This window comes from Dunckerocampus dactyliophorus, chromosome 17 (genome assembly GCF_027744805.1).
Source record: "Dunckerocampus dactyliophorus isolate RoL2022-P2 chromosome 17, RoL_Ddac_1.1, whole genome shotgun sequence".
In the NCBI taxonomy this organism is placed as follows: Eukaryota; Metazoa; Chordata; class Actinopteri; order Syngnathiformes; family Syngnathidae; genus Dunckerocampus; species Dunckerocampus dactyliophorus.
The window spans coordinates 18,014,008-18,034,611 of record NC_072835.1 but is presented as its reverse complement, the minus strand read 5'-3'; the positions used below and the strand labels follow the sequence as shown (position 1 = coordinate 18,034,611).

Below are 20,604 nucleotides of genomic sequence, written 5' to 3'. Positions count from 1 at the left end.
ATAGGAGAGGTTACCAAAACACAAACAGATGAAATATCCCAATTTTCAACATTAACATGTTTAACTGTCATACAAGTGTAAAAATAAGTTAACCCTTTTCATTATAAAAATGCAAAAATAATTAAACCCTTAAAGTTAACGGCACAGGCATGATGCGAGGGTGAATTCCATGTCATGCAAGTGTAAAAAGAAGTTAACGACTGTCGCTACAAATAAATATAACACTTCATGACAAAGACTTGGTGTGAGAGCGATTTGCGACCCAGATCCGCCCTCTCAGATGTCCACGATGCTTGGCTCGCAAGTGCAAAAGGAAGTTAAGCTCTGTTATATTATAAAAACACAGAAACAATGAAAAGCTTGTCAAAGCTTGACTTTCATAACACGGGCGTAATGCGAAGGCGACTCTTGTCGTAGATGCGCCGCTCGCATCCTCACTTTTTAGCAAGTGTAAAAAGAAGCCATCCAGTGTCAAAGCAAAATGGTCTACCTTAACTTTGAGAACAGGTGACAAGGTGTTTAGGGGCTGCTGTGAATCAACATAACTTCCTGTGTATCCTCTCTTAACAACTCTTGCAAAAAGCCAAAGAAAAAGCTAAATAATTTAAAGTGAGGTTTTCTGAGGTCTTGTGCGGCGACCTTAGAGGTATCACTGTCAAGGGAAAGCACATCGATAAAGTCACGTCCACCTTCGGTTCCCTTGAAATTGTTATTGTACCCCAAATGCTAGAACAAGATGCACTACAGTCCAAACCCTGCAGGACAGCGTGACATCAGTGGGGGAGGATATGAAGCAGAAGCCGGAGGACAGGACCTTTTAGAGGTGGTGTGTCACTGACAAGAATTCCAAGCTTTTTGGAGTGTCACTTGCTCTTGAATTCCCGGCCTGGGCAGACACAACAACAGGAAGAAGGGCCATTTTCACAGGTGTCAGGAAGTGCAGGAAATAAACACGCTGAATGCGGGACAAACATCGGAGTCGGAGGTGAAGATAATAAGATGGATATTTTTAGTTGAGTCATTGGATAATATAACGTTTGGTGCCTCATATTTTGAAACATACTGTATATCACAAAAGGACAGCCACTGAAACTGTGAGTATTTATTACAGACTGGCCTATTCATGGTCAAATGCAAGGAAATACAAGAAAGGGTTCTCACATTTTCCCATGACTTACTTGCATACTTTCATACTTACATACTTACACTCAAAATGATTAAATTGTAATTGCACATGTCATTGCAAATTCTACTTAATCAGTTTATGAACGAAACAAACTCAATATAATATAATATGATATCATATAATGTAACGTAAAATAATATAATATAGGGTAATATGATGTATTTCCCCCCCAAAGTCGGGTACGCGTAACCCCAGGGGTACGCCAATTGTAATAGGGGGCACGTGAATAAAAATGATAAACAATTAGAGGCTAACTATCAATTACGAGTGCGCCTGAACGCCTCACGGCGCAATAAAGAACGGAGCAGCAATCAGGAAGGAGACAGCAAACGATGTTATTCATTGCTCCGTGTGCACCATATGAACACATGCGTAAGTTTAAGGATTATTTTGTGCATTAAGTGTTTAATCTCACTGATTTTATTTATATTGGTGTTCCAATCACCGCACGTGCGGCGGTGACGTCCTGTCACTGTGGGTGGGGTTTCATCGTTGGTCGGATGTATTTTTGTACTTCAGATACAGCTTTACCGTGATTGTTCAACTTTCCCCTTTGCCCATACTAACTTAAATTAGTATGCAGATTTAAACCATAGCCATCGTCAGTGGGGAAAAAAGGGATGCTCAAATTCAAGGAAGAATGCCAACAACAGGCAGGAATAAAAGATATGTTGGATGATTGAGGAAAAGGCTTCTTGAGACGTCATCTGTACTTCTGTACACGGGGTCCAAATTGGACCCTGTGTACAGCAGGTTACTGAGACCAAAACCCACAGCTCTTAGTCTTGCAAATGAGGTGAAGCCAGGGCCGAGCCAGAACAATAGATGCTAACGAGCCAGTATCAGAGTCGTTCATACCCAATTCAGGGAGCTACACTTCCCTTTTATCGGAGGTGTTAATAACAGGATAGGATTATACCACTACTCCGCCCAGGCTTAGTGTAACGAACCAATAGGAGGAGGGTGTTGGCACACCAATTCCGCCCACTCTTACTGTATTTAAGGCCTAAGCTACCAGCACTTATTAGTTCGCTGACGAAGCTCTTTGGATGAGGAGCGAAACGTCCGACACCTTCTTCACAGAAGTACAGATGACGTCTCAAGAAGCCTTTTCCTCGATGGACAACTCCTGTACGACTGAGAGCCTACACAGACACATGTTGGATGATTACTTATCTGTTTATCAGTGCTCATGTGAAACGTTATCCAACATGTGACCATGCAAAATACACGATTTTTACCCAAAATTACTATAAAGAGAGGCGGGGTACACCCTGGACTGGTCGCCAGCCAATCGCAGGGCACATACCTGTATAGACTAACAACAATCCACACATATCCTATGGACAATTTAGAGTCGCCAATTAACCTAACATGCATGTTTTTGGAATGTGGTAGGAAACCGGAGTACCCGGAGAAACCCCACGCACGCACGGGGAGAACATGCAAACCCCACACAGAGATGCCCAACAGAGATTCGAACCCAGATCTTCCTGATCTCCTGACTGTGTGGCCAACATGCTAACCACTCGGCCACTGTGCGGACTAATTACTATAAAATGACTACCAATTAATTGTATTCAGTATTTCAAGTAAATGGGCTGCACGGTGGTCGATCCTGGATCCAGGAAACCCCCCAAATTTAATCAGTTCTTCCATATCCCATTTCCGACAATTCCCGAAAATTTCACCCAAAACCATTCAGAACTTTTCAAGTTATTTCGAACGCAAACAAATAAACAAACAGATATGAACGCCTGGAAAGACATGACTTACGCGCTGCGCTTGGCGGAGGTCATAACAGACCTGTAAAATAATATTATAGGAGAGGTTACCAAAACACGAACAAATGAACTATCACATTTTTAAAGTATTTTTTTTATCATGAACATTTTTAACTGTCATCAAGGGTAAAAATAAGTTAACCGCTGTCAAAAAACCTGAAGATTCTCTGCACCTCTGAGGTCCTCCGGCAGACTGTTCCAGAAATGGGGACTATAATATTGAAAAGACGCCTCCCCGTGTGTGTGTGTGTGTGTGTCCCGACTTTTGAAAGGATGAGCAGACCAGTGCCGGAGGATCTCAGGGTCCATATGATAAAAGCAAATCTCCAAGACCAGTAAGACTCTTATAAACCATAATAAGAACCTTAAAATCCTCCAGACCTGAACCCAGTTGAGCACCTGTGAGGGCATCCTCAAGGCAAGGTGGAGGAGCACAAGGTCTCTACATCCTTCAGCTCTATGATTAGCTACTAGTCAACAATGGTGCACACAGTAAATATTCACACATTGGACACAATCTGGACATTGTGTTGCCAGATCTTCATAGTGAATAAATAGCAACTCTGCCAAGCTACGTTGACTACTCTAAAGTATTGTCCCTTGTAAAGAGGGGCGTACTCACTTGCCACATACTGTATTGCCTAAATTTGTTGTCCGTAGGGATGCTGATAGCGACAAAAGGTAAGAAATGACAAAGCAAAGCGTCTGTGATAACTTTGGTTTAATTGTAGGACATTTTTATGTTTTCTTTTTACAGTCCAAATGCCATATAGTAAAGATAATTAATACCCAGTACAACACAAGCCATGACATTTTCCTTTGAAGGCACACTAACTGAGAATTTCAAGAAACATTTTATTCAATTAAGAACAATTTGGAGAATAACATAGCCTGGAAATGAGTAAAAGACATATAAATAAAGAAAGTATGCATCTTTGAACATAATCATAATAAAATAGACCTTTCAGTTGACTTATAAGTTAATGCTACATTGCCACTGACTGAATGAGGGATTTCAGCTTGTGTGTGAGGACGGTGTCAGCGAGGGTTGAGCCACTTAGGGGCACTCGATTGATCCGCTGCCGCTTGATCCGAGTCCTGAACCTCTCCCGAGCCGACATCACCTTCTGGGAATGAGTACACTGTCCGTTAATTACCCTTTTTTTAAAGTCCAAAGCTACTGTATAACCATGAACAGTAAACACAGGAAAGGGCAAACATCAGTGCTTCTTTACCTGCTTCAGGCTCCGTTTTGAGCTTGCCGGCAAGTTTGGCAAAGAATCGGAGGGTGAGACAAGCGCCAGTCTCCCTGTCGCACAGGCCCCCTTTGCAGCTGCACGTCTTGCGGCACTCCACGCCGTAAGTCCCATAGTGGCAATCTGTAAGCAGGTTTTTAAGACAAATAATCAGCTTGCATCTCACCGGACACTTGCACTGTTCAAATTGTGCCTTTACAAAGATAATAATAGTCAAATTTGTATTCATTTTACAATACTTTTATTATTGTGTTTGCAGTTTGCCATTATGACACTACAGTGCCACCCCTGCAAATTACAACCAAAATTATAAACATACTGATAAAGTGATAGCTCTCCTACGGTGTTGAAGAATCAAACATTATATATACACACACACACACACACACACAGTATGTACTGTATGTATTTTCAAGAAATTCTTAAATTTTTGATCATTTTTTGGAAATTAAACATTAGTACTAATATTTATTAAACACTTTCTAATATCATTTGAAATGTATTGTTATGAATAAAATACAATAAAAAACATTTAAAAACAAAAGCTGAACACTACAGCAAAAAAGGTAATATTTAGGTCCCGGATATAGGTAATATTTTAATGTTAAGGTAATATGGAATGTGTGTTTTTTTTTTAGAATGTTTTAAAAATATCATAACCTCCTTCCAACATCTTGGAATATTTTAGTTTAATACATAATGTATAGTTTTTAATATGTCTGTATTTTAATCATTAAAAACAATGTTTTTTAAAAAATATTTTAGAATATTTTATTTGTGGAATGAAACATTAGACCTATTTCAAGATTTCAGAATATTATTTGAAAATAAAATATATCCATACGTATGCAGCGCAGTTGCAAACTACGACCAAAATAATACAATTAATAATGATCTCTCTGGTGGTGCTTCAAAACATGTTCAAATAAAGTCTTATAAATTGTGATATTTTGGTATTCTTACAATAAAATAACACAATTATTATTAGAACATATTTCAACAAAGCATAGTACACTGCTGCTAATGTGTTATATTTAAAAAAACATTAATTAAAGGAATTAAAGGAAAACGAGAGTACATATAAGTTAATTGAACATCACTCGTGCTATAATCGGGTTCAAAAATGGCTATCCTGCAGTGCTTTGGTGCATGAGTGCTGTCTGCACCATCTACACGTCACATAAAAAGGCTGTCAACACGCACCTTTGCACACGCCGTATTCGTCCCCGTAGTCGTCCTCGTCCTTGTAGAACTCACAGAAGAGACCCGGTCCACACTTGACGCCGTGCATGCCGGATACTGTGCGGTAACAGTGCTCCCCTCGGCCGGCCGCGCACACCCGGCAACAGCCGCAGTCGTCCAGCACCGTGCGCGTGCAGGCGTGCGTGGGCCCGCACAGCTCCACGTTGCACCTGTCGGGACAGTTGACGGCGTACTTGACGCTGGAGCCCCACGAGTGGGCACCGTGGACCAGGAGCGAGGACAGCGCCGTGAGCAGCAGGAGAGACATGGCGTGGAAAGGTGGGAGAGATGTGGCGGGGGGCTGCAGCGAGAAGAAGCACCTCAGGAGGGGGACTCGAGTGGAAGTGAGCCTCATCAGCCCGAGAGCTTTTCACAGCATTCAACAACTTTGTTTTGCACATTTCCTCATTCCGGTGTTGTCGTCCCTTTATTTAGAGATCCGGCGTGGATGTGGGATTAGCTGTGTGCCGCCATCCAGGAACTGAAATCCCCGTGACTTCATCATGCCACAAGTTGTCTTTGCTTTGCTTTTTTTGTGGGAGGCAAGGACCCACGCAGCAAACACGTCATGGCTGCATTGGTATAGAATGAAACAGGAGGGATTCTGCAGGGGAGCCACTAGAGGGGGCTGTTTTGTATTTTCTGTACCGCGTGACGTCATTATGGTTATGGGTGAGCTGCCAATCGCAGGTATAGAAATAACTATTCACACTCACATTGACACCTACAGACAATTAAAAGTCTCCAATGAATGATCATGTCTTACCTACAGTCAAGCATGGTGGTAGGAGTGTCATAGTCTGGGGCTGCACAAGTGCTGCCGCCACTGACGCTACAGTTCGTCGAGGGAAACATGAATGCCAACAGGTCCTGTGACATTCAAATCAGAGTATAATCCACACACACCAGACACTAGGGATGCCCCGATGCGCTGCTGTATTTTGAAGATCGGATAAAATCGTCTTCCACCACAAGATCGGGCCGATCCGGTTGCCGTATGACGATCGCAGCTCTGGGCCACACTCCAACATGGTAGGTGCGGTAATGCGCCTCAAAGCTAGTTGCCACTCGACTCCCACCACCCGCAAGAAGGGGAAAACGCAACGCCACCATGCAGACATGTCCGCGGTGGACCGTGGTGAAGCTAGTTTCACGTTGGATGTTCGATATTCGGCTCTGTAGCTACAGTGGTGGTTCCCTCTCGCTGTGCCCGGACTGCTAGTGTCATGGTGCGGGGAGCTCGCACGGGAAGTGCTGCTGTAACCGCTGGTTGTTTATACTAGAGACCGTCAATAAATTACTATCGTTTTGAAGAGAGTTTGTTAAAAAAACAAGAGTCATAGATAGATAGATATAGATTTATGATCTATAACTGTGTCAAATGATTAGCCTACCCTAAAAGTATTTTGTGCGTCTATTTTCTCCAATTGTATCTTTTACTGGATGGACTTTTATTGGATTAGGCACCTGACTCACAGAGGTGTGTTACAAAAGCCAAACAATACTGTTGGTCATTCTGTGTAATAAAAAGTAAATTCAGCAATACTTTGGTTGCATTATTTTTAATGCTCTGAACAGCTATTTTCATAACCATATTCAATTCCACAAATTCATGTTTGGCACAAAAGCTTATTACGGTATTTAAAAAAAGAAAAGAAAAAAAAGATCAGTACCACATCGGATCGGTAAGACGATAAAAAAACAAAATCACATCGGAAGTCCAAAAATGTGGATCGGGACATCCCTGCGAAACCAGAAGAGTGGTGGTTCGTACCCCGCTTCACTGTTGTGTCCTTGGGCAAGACACTTCACCCACATTGCCTCCAGTGCTGCCCACACTGGTGTATAAATGTGAATGAATGTACCTCGCAGAGGCAGAAGGCACGAATTGGCAGCCACGTTTCCATCAGTCTACCCCAGGGTAGCTCTGGCTATGGGCTACCACCACCAGTGTATGACTGTGGAGTGAATGAATAACGGGTACCTCGTAAAATGCGCTATACGAATCCAATCCATTATTTTTATTACCTCCAAGACGAAACACTGCCTTGCTAAAGGAGCTGAGGGTGAAGGTGAAGGACTGACCAAGCATGTCTCCAGGCCTATTGAGCATCTGTGAGGCATCCTTACATGGAAGGTGGAGGAGCACAATGTCCACCAGCTCTGTGATGTCATCATGGACGAGTGGAAGAAGATTCCAGAGGCAACCTGTGAAGCTCTAGTGAACTCATTAAGACAGTGTTGCAAAGTAATGGGAGCCACACAAAATATTGGCACTTTGGGCACAATTTTGACATTCGGCTGTTGTGTTAAATTGTTTTTATACAAGCTGTACAATGACCACTTTACATTCCAGCAAAGTGTAATTTCCTCAGTATTGTCCCGAGAAAACATATCAGGCATTTGTAGAAATGGGAGTTTTGTGAGATACTGGAAACGCTGCAGGATCAAAATGAATGCAAAAGAGTAATGCTGCAAGTGCCAAAACCACACAGAAACCACTAAACAACTTAAGAGAAATGCTGCATCTTCACAGAGGAAAATGGAAGTTAGCCAGGTTTAGCAGGGGTGGCAGACTGAAATGTAATATTTTACTGTATTACGATTTTTTTACGACCAAGAGTTTAGCAAAGATATGAAGATTTTAATCCTCCCAGCATTCTTCTGGGCATCCCACTCATTTCTTCAAAAAACGGATATCCCTCACGTTTTGTTCAGTGAAGTTGCAACATTGCTCTCATTGAGTTGTTTTCGGGGGTTGCATGTCTTTTGGGCATTGTTTTTGATCCTACAACGCAATGTGATTGCAGCATTTTATTTTGCACATACACGGTACAGAACTCATCCAAATATAACACAAAAATGAATACAAGACCAACCCCCTTTTTCAAGACCCATTTTTGGAAAAATATTTTTAAAGACAAAACTAAAACAAAACAAAACCTCTCTAAATGCAAATATAAGATGACTCGTACCATCTCATGTCGAGTCACTACAATCTATTACAGCAATTTTCGATTGCATTTGCTTGCTTGATTAATTTTATATTGTTGATCAAAGCAGTGGCGGAGACAGAAATTTTTCATTGGGGTGGCCAAGGTGGGACCATTACTCACATAGGTGTGGCAAGAAATTGATATCTGAATTGTCTAGATGGCCAGCGTTGTGGCCACACCCACTACTAGCCACCGCGTAACTCCGCCACTGCACGGACCGTCTATTAAAGCAATTAATAGCAGAGCAGTGTGCCGAGGACATGTTTTCAATTCATAGTTTCTGGATTCTGATCACCATCCTGGCGGCCAAACCAGTGTAATACGAAAATGGATGCCGATCGGCACTCCTGTTTTAACTCTAAACTCGTTCATTACATGTCCACTCATGCTGCTGCTGAGAGCTTCCAATATATAATATAATATTACAGTAATAGATTTATGTGCTGAATCATGCTTCAGAATTTATGTAAAAGTCAACATAGTGAGAAAACTTGACCGGAACCGACAAAGTAATCATGGAAAACTTACCTACCCCCTGCAGTCCATGCAATTATTGATAGCTCCTCCACAAAATAGGCATCTCTCCCTCGGAAAGTTGTGTGCTGCAGTGAAATGTGTCCTAGCGGAAACGGCGGTTAGGCTGAATTAATGTTCTGCACCACAGAGCCAAGTTTGTCAAAATTGTCCCACAGCCGTGAGGGTGGCCACTGCAGTGGCCGGAGGGTGACCAAGGCTGGCCACTGGATCATAGCAATGTTGGAGGAATTTTGCCATGGCTGACATCATGTTGTTCTTTGGACAGCAAACAAGTTCAAGCTGAATCGTATACGTTTTTTTCTTTACTTAAATCTGACATACAGGACTAACCAACAGGATGATGATGATGACGAGGCTTATTGATGATGATGATGATGGTGATTGGGAGGAGGAGGAGTTCGACACAAGATGGCGGTAAGGTAGTCCTCCAACGACGACTGACTTCATCGGATAAACAGCAGAAGAAGAGGATGAGCAGGGAGGAGAAGCCGGGGCATGATATTTTCGTCTGAGTGAGACCTCTCTATAACGCGACAGGTACCACCGGCGCTAGCAAACATGTCAGCTACTTGAAGCTAACAACAAATATGTCCTAACATACATGTCAGCTGTGGGCGTTATTCCAGATATCATCATACGCTGACAGGACGTATTGCTTGCTTGGCCGCCAGCTGTCACCCAGCCACGACTGAGCCGAGAAGAAAGGGGGGGCTCGCCTGTAGCCGAGGAGGCGCCGCAGTGCAGGCAGCCAGCCCTGCCCCGCGTTAGCTCACAGACACCGCCACTGACTGGACACAGCAGGCGGAGAGACGTTAGCCAAGTGGCCGGCGGGAGTGACCGGACTGCGGGTACGCAATTACCCATTGTGTCGCCGAGGTGAGAAGCTGCAAAGTCACCTTGTACCAATGTGTGGGGTATTGCTTATGAATTGGATCATGAGGTCGGCTAATGTCATTAGCATGGGTGCTACGTGCTGCATATCGCTCATATAACATGCCACTCACAACCCACTGGTTTGAATTACTTCCATGCAGCTCCATTTTTATTGGGGTTGTCGTGGCAACAGAGTACCTCCATCACCCCGCCCTTGTCCCATCAAGAACCGCCTTCTAATTGTGGAGCATCACAGGTGCAGGAGCAAGAAGTGTGTTACGTGCTTAGGTGTGACACTAGTCGGGTTACATCCCTGTGTTACAGTGATTCTCAGTTATTTTCTGTCATGCCCCCACTGGGGGCCAGAAACGTTTTTGCGCCCCCTGATTTAAAATACTATTGAGAAACTGATATCCATTTATTTATCTGCACTGTGCAGATGGAACTCAAATTGAAACCAGCGAAATGCAACAAAATGCAGAGCAGTGAAGCCAAATGGACAAAATGTATTTGTGAAATCTGTTCTTTTAACCCACTATTGTTAGCATCTTTGGTGTTTTTGTCAGGTTGAGTCCTAGGTCATCAAAATTCTGACTCGATTCTGACTCAAATCCAAGTCGCGTGACTCGAGCCCACACCTCTGCCTCTTTGGAGGTGCAAAAATGTTGCTGTCAATTGATTTGTCTTCCACCATGTTTTGTGTAGCAAAATATGATCAATTAGTTAAGATAATTAAAGTCTGATAAACTGTATACCATTTCAACCCTAATTTACTGTGACATCTCTGATGCACCAATTTCACTGCATCTTTGTGTGAAAGAGGCGAAGGAGTCCCCCCTGGATCACGTCTCAGTCCGAATTGAATTGTAATGTTAGCCACATATTGACTATTCTTAGTACAACTAGAAGCCCTGACCCTACAGGAAGGTTTGATTGTGGAAACAAATCCACCCATGAGCCAATAAGGTCCCATTAAATTGGTGTGTCGTTTGATTTGATGTTCAAAGATGTAATGAATTTTGGTAAGGTTGTAAATGTAGCGTGAGTTCAAGTCCAGGTAGTTAGTAGCCAGTTTTGTTTTGCTGCCAGCTGACTAGACCGTATCACAGCTTGTTGTTATTTTTGGTCCAGACTGGAAACCGTATAGCCCTAGCAAGAGGCAAACAAGATGAGGTTCCGCGGCTGAGTGTTACGGTCACAGAGGCTGGTGCACATTCTTGGCGGAGCCTCCGTCATCCTGGCTTACGTTTGAGTCCGAGGCCAAGGAGCTGTGATACAAGACAGCTGTGAAAGTGTATTGTATCCAACCTGGAACTAAGGGAACCTGGGGGTTAGTTTTTTAGACTCCAAATTATGTTTAAAGTGAGTCTTCCACGTTACGTCCAAGTCCAGTCTCAGGCTATGCTATGCCTTTTATGAAGACCTTTGCGTAATTAGTCAAACTCCAGCATTTCCCAACTAACGTAAGCTCTTTCGGGTCTTTGAGGCAATTTTCCAAGTGTCATATCTGTGAGTTCAAGGCTAGACTGGTGACTAGAGCAGTGGTTGTTGATGGTTTGGCGCAGGAACCACCATCACCCCTTAATGACAAGCGGCGACCCATGTGTGGCGTGTGGGTATGAGGTTAGCCAGCATGCCTTGCGGGTTGTATACGGAGGAGGAGCTAACTTTAAGATGATGCTGATCAATGCAGCAGAATCATCAAAAAACTGATGAGCAGCTAAAAACATGAAGATATATATTTTAAAATGGTTGCATTATATTTGGGTAAATACGGTAATAGAGGCCTCCCATGTCTTCTGCCTTGTCTTTCAGGTGCTAATCAGAGTGAGGATAATGCTCAGACATGATGCCTTGTCAGACCCATGTGTTGCTGAAGTGGCAGGAGCACCTCAACAGCTCCTGGGCGACGGAGGACAGCGTCCAGACAGCCACCAGGCACGGATCTGCCGCCCTTTACAAGAAGCTCCTCCACAACAAGGAGGTGGTGAGTGTGGCCCAGCCCGTACAAGAACTCATCGGCCCTCGCCTGCCCGACTTTGAGTGCGAGTCGTGCGCCGCCGCGGAGAAGGAGGAGTATCTTTCGGCGCTGCTCCACAGCCAGCGATGGCTTGCTCGTCGCATGCTTACGCAGACCTGCTACACGCAGGGCCTCCACCACAGGCTGGTGGTTCTCCAGAGGATCTACTACGCACTTCACACAAAGTACCATGACAATTTCCGCACGCAGATTCCTGCGCAGGCCGTGGACGGTGGCGCGGAATGCGGGCAACTCGAGCTGGCCTCAGAGCCCTGCCTGCCAGGGGGCGCCTCCAAGGTCAAGTCGGGCACGGACGTTCTGATAGAGATGGGCGTGAGGACAGGTTTGAGCCTGCTCTTCTCGCTACTGCAGCAAAACTGGAGGTATGCCGCCTCCTTGCAACCAGAGTCGATGCTGTGCAACGACGTGCTCGCCACCGCCTCGTCCGTGCTGGCATCCCTGCCGCCACTCTCCCTGGCCAACGAGAGCAAGATCCCCTCAGTCGGGCTGGACTGCCTATCCCAAGTGGCCGACTTTTTGAAGAAGACGTCGGTAAGCAGCGGGAGCGGCGGCGCCGACTTAACGGGAAAGAGGCTGGCGCTGGAGCTGCTGCTCGGCCTGGCCATGCAAAGAGGATCGCTGAGGTTTCTCCTGGAGTGGGTGGAGGTGGCTTTGGCAGCCTCCATGTCCTCTTTCACCTTCGCACCATCTTCCTCCTCCTCACTGGGCTCCCAGCAGGCAGCTGGTGTGGGATTTGATGTCATCCATCACACTCTTCTCCAAATGAGGCAGTTTTCGGTAGGCTTTCATTTGGCAATAACTTTAGCTTTACTAAATAATTATTTTTAATTTATTCATTTTAGAATGATTAATTTTAGACACTGGTGGTGTAAAACTGGAGTGCATCACACTGAGAACTGTTTCTAATAAAATACTTGAATAATGTATTAAGAAATATATTATTTTAAAAAACTTAGAAAAATATTTGAAACTATTTATAATTGAATAATGTAATATAATAAAATGAAATATTTAGAAACTTTTTTCCCATATGTTGCAATGTTGCGTAATCTTGACCGTAATGAAATAATACTGTAAACTGACTTTTCTGATATTTGCCTAAATGAAGTGACATTCAGGGTAAAGCACACTCACATGTCGAAAATATTTCCCCCAGGGTTTTCGTGGCGACGCCGTCCACACGCCGGTGCTGCAAAAGGACACAGACGGACTTTGCAGACTATCCCAGGCGGCTCTCTGTCTGTTTGAGGAGGTAAGCGTATACATGGTCCTTGTCAAACGTAATAGGCGGCGAGGCTTCCCAGGAGCTCACTCTCTCACCTGCCTTTTGCAGATCTGTAACCTGGCGTCATACTGCCTGTGCTCCTGCAGCGCGGATGCGGTTGCTCCAGGCGGCGACAGCGACGCCGTGGTGGTGTACGTGTGGGGGAGCAACAGCAGCCATCAGCTGGCGGAGGGAACGCTGGAGAAAATCCTGCTGCCTAAACCCACGCAGGGCTTCAGTGACGCCCAAATGGTGCGAGGAAGAATGCTTTGTTCATTTATTTGAAAGTAAACATTGGTCTACTAAAACCAGATGATCAAAATTGTAACACGACACATGACACATGACACATGACACATGACACATGACACATGACACATGACACATGGCACATGGCACATGGCACATGGCACGTGACACATGACACGGCGATGCAGTTCTGCTCCAGTCCTGTGGGTGGTCGTGTGAAGTGAGGTTGACTTCCACAGACTACATGACTGAATCAAGATTCTCTGTGATAATTTTGTAATGACTCTTTGAACACAGCTTTTCAGATGCTGTGACTACTTTATAGCCTGTGTGGGTTGTGGAAATGTCGTCTACCATGAAATACAGTATATTGGCATTAAATGACACAGTAATGTTATTTATTCCATTTGATTTGATTTATTCAAAATTATTTATTCGCGTAGAGGCCACTATTTGATGTAATACTTTCATGTCCTCTCTGTCCTTCTTTCAGATCGAGGCCGGCCAGTACTGTACCTTCTCCGTGTCTGCAGATGGTGCTGTGAGGGCATGCGGTAAAGGTAGCTATGGTCGTTTGGGTTTGGGGGACTCCAACAACCAGTCCATGCCCAAGAAACTGGTGCTGGAGCCACACAGGAACATGAAGAAGGTTTCCTCCTCCAAGGGTTCAGATGGTCACACCTTGGCCATCACCATGGAGGGAGAGGTAGGAAGATGGGAGGAATTATGTAGATTGTACTTCTACAACACTATATTCATGATAAGAATTTCCCAATACTTCTTTTAGGTATTCAGCTGGGGGGATGGAGAATATGGAAAACTGGGCCATGGTAATAGTGCGACACAGAAATACCCCAAAATCATCCAAGGGCCGCTGATTGGCAAGGTGAAGAAACGCGAGAGAAAAGATAAACAGAGTTTTATTTTGAAAGCCAATATTTCCGCCTCTCTTCCAGGTTGTGGCGTGTGTGTCTGCTGGCTACAGGCACAGTGCAGCCGTGACGAACGACGGCGAGCTTTACACGTGGGGAGAAGGGGACTTCGGCAGACTTGGTGCGCATCTCATGTGTCGCCTTTTTTATCGCTCCTGAAGCACGTTGGCAACAATCTGCTATCTTTTCCTTCCCTCCATAAGATATGATAATTTAACACAGAAATGCTAAATTGATCATGAAAACGTTGGTGCATTTTGTCATGACAACGCTATATAGTGTAATTTCAGTCTTACATTTTCCATGAAAACAATGTAATTTAACCATTGAATTATATACTTTGCCACGAAACACAAAAAATGTACCATTGAAATGCTTTATTTTGCCATGAAAACACAATATTGACCATTGAAGTGATTTATTTTGCTGCGAAAACACTATGTTGTCATTTCAATCCTACCTTTTGCCATAAAAATATTGTTTGCCATTTGAAACGTATTTTACTATGACAACACTATAGTTTGCAATTGAAACACAATATTTGCCCACAAAACAACAACAACAAAAAAACACTTTGGCATTAAAACACAAACATTTACCATTGAATGCTTATTTTTGCCACAACACAAAATTTAACCAATGAAATTTTACATTTGACCATGAAAACAGTATATTTTGCCATGAAAACAGTATATTTACCTTGAAAACAATATATTTGCCCTGAAAACAATATATTTGCCATGAAAACCCTATCGTCACCCATTGAAACACAAAAGTTTACCATTAAAATGCTATATTTTATTATGAAAGCACTATTTAGTCTGGAAAACACTATTTTCAATGAAAAGACGATAGTAAAATCATAACATTTTCTCATTAAAACACCAAAACCTATCATTGTAAAGTTATTTATGACATGGAAACACAAGTTAACCAATTTAACCAACCAAATTCTATATTTGACCATTGAAACACTGTATTTTGCCTTTAAAACAATGTATTTGCCATGAAAACACTATGGTCTCCCATTGAAAAGCTATATTTTGCCATAAAAAGGCAACATTTTGGCATGACAATGCTATCATTTTCCGCTCCTTCTTGGGCAGGCCACAGTGACAGCCAGAGCCGAAACACACCGACGCTGGTGAAGGACATCAGCGGCGTTGGGCAGGTGGCGTGCGGCAGTTCACATACAATCGCCGTGGCGCAGGATGGACGCACCGCGTGGTCCTTTGGAGGAGGAGACAATGGTACGCTGTCAAATCCAATCAGTGCTCTGTGCCATAAGGTAGCTGTATAGATGTGACTTTTACTTTACAGGTAAACTAGGTCATGGAGACACGAACCGAGTGTATCGTCCAAAGGTGATAGAGGGCCTGCATGGGTTCATCATTAGGAAAGTATGTGCTGGAAGCCAGTCCTCTCTGGCCCTCACCTCTGCAGGACAGGTGAGAATTTGGACTTGAGTGAAGGTACTATGGATAAATCTGCGAGAAATCCTTGGCTTGCATCCATCTGTTGGATCTGGAGGACACTGCCCTCACTTGGCTTCAATGCAAGCAGATTGTAATGGCAAAAAATACAATTTCTAACTGTCATACAAGTATAAAGTTAACCAATGTAAAATAAAACTAGAACAAAGTAAAAATGCGTGCTCTTTGCATACACATTGGTGATTAATTTCTATGCAGACAAATGAATAGATCCCTTCATTCTATTCATCCACCCAGGTGTTTGCTTGGGGCTGTGGCTCGTGTTTAGGATGTGGCTCCTCCGAGACCACCTCGTTGAGGCCCAGGTTCATAGAGGACCTAAGTATCACCAAGGTCATCGACATCTCATGTGGCGACAGCCACTGTTTGGCTCTATCACACGGTACAATAAAAATATCAAAAGGGCAAATAATTACGACTTTGTGAAATGTGCTGCGACCCTGTTTCCGCAGAGAACGAAGTGTACGCATGGGGGAACAACACCATGGGCCAGTGTGGGCAAGGCCATACCTCCACACCTGTTACCAAACCTAAGAAAGTGCTGGGTCTTGAGGGAGTGTCTATCCAGCAGATCACGGCCGGAACCTCTCACAGTTTGGCTTGGACTGCCGTTCCGACAGATCGGTAAAGAAAGACTTATTTGTGTATAACCTGCTACATTTTTCTCACGCTTTGAACCCTGTGGCTTTTACAGTGATACGACAAATTTGTGGTCGTGTTCTGGTCTTGCGGCATCTCGTGTGCTTCGGAGCAGTCATTTTGTACTTTGTGCACGCCCCCTCATCGTTAGTGATGTGCAATACCACTGATTCCGATTCGATACTGAGTCAAATTCATCTGTATCTAGATACTTAACACCTAACGTGTTGGGTGAATTAAAAAAAAAAAGTGGTGTTTTTCAAATCATAACATAGCTCGTAAAATAAAGAGTATAAGACAGAGTAATTTATTCATGTATTTAAAAAAAAAACTGCATAACATTTAGACAAGGACTCAATAATGTAATAACTACTGTAATATCTGTAATGTAATATCTACTGTGTTCCCGTTAATGCTATACATAACCTCAAATGACTGAAGTATCAAAGTATCAATATTTTAATTTGAGAATAGATTTTAGAGGCTAAAGATCTGTTTTCAGCATGGAGCAGTGTGAGGACGTCTACTGTCGGCGGCGGGTTTCGGGGGTCTGGACTGCTTCGTGCTCGGAGGGACAGCACAGACTCAGGGGCTGATTTGCCATAGGGTGGGGGTGGTGCTGGTAGCGACAACGAAAGAGGGTGAGAGACTAGCAGCGTGTGTGGCGAGTGAATTGGGGGGTTGTTCGACTTCGACACTGAAAAGGACGACTTTAGTAGTTTATTTCGCAGGAGGAGGACGAGGACAGCGATGGATGGCTTTTCTGTAGGCTACTGTTTAACGAGTTTAACGAGTTTTACGTGCACTCTTGGGGGGAAAAAAAGCATTTATTTAATTAAAAGTTTTAAAAAATCTTGCTGTGTAACATCTTTCTGTGTACTAAATGTGCCAAGTCACGACGTGGACACTTGCAGCTTATAGACTGGTGCAGCTTATATATGTACAAATCTTTTTTTCCCTTCAAATTGAATGGGTATGGCTTATATACCGGTGCGCTCTATAGTCCGGAAATGACGGTTGTTTAAAAAAAAAAAAAAAATGAAATTAAAAACTATTACTATAAGTCCTCAGTAGTTTGCTAACTTACCCAACCTTTGAGACACTTCTTTCCAGTGGGTCTCTGCATCTCTCCAAGTCACTGGGGTGTGTGAGTGACAGGAAAAAAAGCTCAGACTTGCTGGGGGAGAAGTTGTTTGGCGCCACCTGCTGGTTTCCATGTATAAATCTCTAAACCCTGAGTATAATACTTTTTTTTTCTAGAGAAAAAATAGCATGTAATATTTGGGTCAGTACTGATTGATGTAGAGGTGTGGACAATATACTGGTCCATATTAGAGTGTATGTTGTTAGAAAGTCTACTGCTTGGAATTGTTATGTACGTAAGTGGTTGTGTGTGTCTTTGTCAGGCAGCTGGTGGCGTGGCACAGGCCTTTCTGTGTGGACCTCGAGGAGAGTACGTTCACGTACCTGCGCAGCTTCCTTGAAAGTTACTGTGATGGAATTGGGGACGACGCCCCGCCAGCGCCATTCTTATCCAAGCGGTATGCATTATTGCCAGGGATGGGCTTCATTATAGATCAATTGATCATTTTGGAGCAATTGGCTTAAAATTGAGTACAGTACTACAGTATAGGCACTGTTGGTTCAGTCGGGACTAGTTTGCTGTGTAATGAAGAACATCAGCTATGGGAAGTTGAGCTCCATCCATGTTCTGGCAACTCCTCCAGGCATCAGTATTTTGCTTAACATGACACTGGCATAGAAGCAGGAGCTCGGAACCTTCAGATTTAATGTTCCCTATTGTTGATCAAGGAAAAAAATGGCCATCCTGACTTACTCAGGTCACGTGATTAGGTCACATGACACTGCTCACTGTCTGTACTCATCTTACCCCAGGGAGCACCATCAGTTTATTTTGCTGTGCATGAAGCTGCTGTCGGTCCACTTGTCCTTGGCTCATGCCGGGGGCACCGGTGCCATGGTTTTGGGGTCCCAGGGCAGGCCCCTCAGGAACCTGCTCTTCAGACTCATAGACACCAATATGCCAGACTCCATACAACAGGTACATTAGAGTGCAGTTATAATGTAACTTATGTAGGACGTGTTAAGTTGTCGTGTTGCGTCCTCTGTTGACTTTCTTGATTCTGTCCATCCGAAGGCTGTCATGAGCACGCTGTCTATCGGTGCCGCCTTGCTGCTGCCTCCTCTAAGGGAACGAACGGAGCTGCTCCTTTCTCTCCTACCTCAGGGCCCACAGAGTCTAAATGTGCTTTCGAAAGGGCAAGTAAGTGAATTCATTGAAGGTACAGTGCATGGACAATAGGATTCAGTGAGGCATAGGAGCACGCAGCATCATGCACTGTCTTGAGTAAATGGGCTTGTTTCCATGATTATTGACAGTGAGCGTGAAATAGCTTGCTTGGATTTTAACTACTCCTATAGTTGGATCACATGAAGTCAGCACAGTCTCGCTACTTGTCCTTTGTCCATTTTGGAAAGTACTGCATGTCTGTCACACCAAGTCTCAATAGGCACAAGCTACATATAAATAACCTATGTTCTTGATTTCCTACCAGTCATGCTACTGCAAAGTGAAAGGCAACAAAATTCATAGTTGTTTTCAAAGACCAAACCCATCACGGCTAGCAAGGCAGAGCATCATGTAGCATATCATGCATTGTCTTGAGTAAAGAAGCTTATTTCCGTGACTGTCAAAAGTTAGTGTGAGATGTGATCCAATCCATCTTCCCTTTACTTATATGTCCAACATATCCAACAACAGTGCAAATTTTTGCACTGTTTAGGTTCAGATTCATCCCAATTTTGGTAAATAGGCCCATCTCAGCAAGCCCAAAACCAGAAAATGATTAAAATACGTATAAATTCATTGTGTTCTTTATTTGCTACTAGTCATTTCGCTGCAAATTGAAGACCAACAAAATGAATCCAAAAAGTAGCAGCTTGCAGCATATCATGCACTCTTTTCACACTTTTCATGATTAACGACTGTGAGCATGCAATGCCATGGAAATTCAATTTTACAATTCTTTTCCCTCTAATGCTTGGGAATTTTGGTTTGGGATGAAATCAGATTTTGGAAAATAACCCCATTACAGCAAGCCAAATAGCAGAACTTTTGCACCACACCTCTTGACGCTAGTTGCAGGAACAAGCACACACGATGAGTTTCATGTCTGTCTGCCTACTAGTGCTTGTAACTTATAATCCAAATACTCCTTAGTCATACAGTACTTGTCAAAAGTTTGGACATAGTTTGTCATTCAATAGGAATGTGCGAGTGTCACCAGAATTTGAACATAATGTATTTGTGTTGGCCTGTATTGAATATTTTTGAATGAATCGATGGACAGCGCTCACATTGTGATCCCAAAATCCCATCACCAGTTCAGTGTTGCGTGGCGTGTGAACGACTGACTCACAGTTGTGAGAAAAGCTTCTCTTCTCTGCATAAATGTTCTCAGTCTCAATAACGCCTTCTAATTATGTGTGTGTGTGTGTGTGTGTGTGTGTGTGTGTGTGTGTTTCAAAGCGTCTGCAGTTAGACATGGTCCTCAGCAGCCTTCAGGACCAGAGTCATATTGCGTCCTTGCTGGGTTACAGCAATTTCGGGGAAGCGGCGAACCTCGGACCACCTCTGACCCCTGCCCAGTCAGGCCGACCGCCCTCCTCTTCCTCCTCCTCTGAAGCGTATGATCCATTTCACTTAGCAGAGGTGCTACTCAGAACACTTCTGCTCAGCATTGGCTTTTACACGGTATGAACACACAACTGTCAGCTTTCCCCTCATATACAGGTGACTACATAACTTGTTTGCAATGTTTTTTTTTTTTTTTTTAGGAGCGCGCGTTTGGAGAATTGGAGAAAAACAGCGATAAGCTGCTATCAAGTGATAGTCAACGAGAGTCGGAGCCTCCTTCGCACTTCCACCAGCTTCTGTCTGGACTCCACAAACACATGCTCGCTCATTGTTACATCCACTCCAGCCTTGAGGTATATACAATAGGCACACCTCTATACTCAGGATGTGCACTGGAAAAAAAATACATGATTAGTTGTTTTATTTTAAATATAATTTTCTCCATTTTATCTAT

At 43.6% G+C, this 20,604-nt stretch overlaps 2 protein-coding genes across 11 annotated transcripts in view; one reads left to right on the top strand and one right to left on the bottom strand.

Annotated features, from left to right (window-relative positions):
- Window positions 1–3,680: 3,680 nt before the first annotated feature.
- On the bottom strand, window positions 3,681–9,608 carry esm1 (endothelial cell-specific molecule 1). 4 transcript variants are annotated; one of them, XM_054756991.1, is made up of 5 exons: window positions 7,334–9,608; window positions 6,235–6,338; window positions 5,430–6,145; window positions 4,206–4,349; window positions 3,681–4,097 (listed from the first exon to the last, which is right to left on the bottom strand). In XM_054756991.1, the coding sequence occupies exons 3-5, from the start codon at window positions 5,821–5,823 to the stop codon at window positions 4,009–4,011; spliced, it is 627 nt and encodes a 208-aa protein (XP_054612966.1). In that variant the 5' UTR covers window positions 5,824–6,145; window positions 6,235–6,338; window positions 7,334–9,608; the 3' UTR covers window positions 3,681–4,008. The 4 variants fall into 4 exon arrangements, with proteins under 4 accessions (XP_054612966.1, XP_054612964.1, XP_054612967.1 ...); XM_054756989.1 differs by having other exon boundaries at window positions 5,430–7,426; window positions 7,497–9,608; XM_054756992.1 differs by lacking the exon at window positions 6,235–6,338 and having other exon boundaries at window positions 5,430–6,040; window positions 7,497–9,608.
- LOC129169963 (probable E3 ubiquitin-protein ligase HERC1) overlaps window positions 9,154–20,604 on the top strand; it is a 48,282-nt gene continuing 36,831 nt past the window's right edge. For 5 of the 7 annotated variants that reach the window (XM_054756987.1, XM_054756988.1, XM_054756986.1 and 2 more), the window contains exons 1-17: window positions 9,154–9,538; window positions 9,610–9,877; window positions 11,690–12,692; window positions 13,072–13,167; window positions 13,249–13,431; window positions 13,922–14,134; window positions 14,216–14,314; window positions 14,385–14,481; window positions 15,467–15,610; window positions 15,681–15,808; window positions 16,091–16,235; window positions 16,306–16,477; window positions 17,899–18,033; window positions 18,389–18,554; window positions 18,651–18,776; window positions 20,043–20,267; window positions 20,351–20,503. In XM_054756987.1, coding sequence (XP_054612962.1) covers window positions 11,721–12,692; window positions 13,072–13,167; window positions 13,249–13,431; window positions 13,922–14,134; window positions 14,216–14,314; window positions 14,385–14,481; window positions 15,467–15,610; window positions 15,681–15,808; window positions 16,091–16,235; window positions 16,306–16,477; window positions 17,899–18,033; window positions 18,389–18,554; window positions 18,651–18,776; window positions 20,043–20,267; window positions 20,351–20,503 — 3,054 coding nt within the window. In that variant the 5' untranslated portion in view covers window positions 9,154–9,538; window positions 9,610–9,877; window positions 11,690–11,720. The remainder of the gene's footprint in view (window positions 9,539–9,609; window positions 9,878–11,689; window positions 12,693–13,071; window positions 13,168–13,248; window positions 13,432–13,921; window positions 14,135–14,215; window positions 14,315–14,384; window positions 14,482–15,466; window positions 15,611–15,680; window positions 15,809–16,090; window positions 16,236–16,305; window positions 16,478–17,898; window positions 18,034–18,388; window positions 18,555–18,650; window positions 18,777–20,042; window positions 20,268–20,350; window positions 20,504–20,604) is intronic. The other 2 variants (XM_054756984.1, XM_054756982.1) reach the window with 2 other exon arrangements.

Bases quoted from the DNA above. Each gene is read 5' to 3' on its own strand.
- esm1 (XM_054756991.1), bottom strand. From the start codon at position 5,823: ATGAGGCTCACTTCCACTCGAGTCCCCCTCCTGAGGTGCTTCTTCTCG. The intron at 4,350-5,429 runs GTGCGTGTTGAC...ACCTGCTTACAG, and splicing joins CGAATACGGCGTGTGCAAAG to ATTGCCACTATGGGACTTAC. The intron at 4,098-4,205 runs GTAAAGAAGCAC...ACTCATTCCCAG, and splicing joins CAAAACGGAGCCTGAAGCAG to AAGGTGATGTCGGCTCGGGA.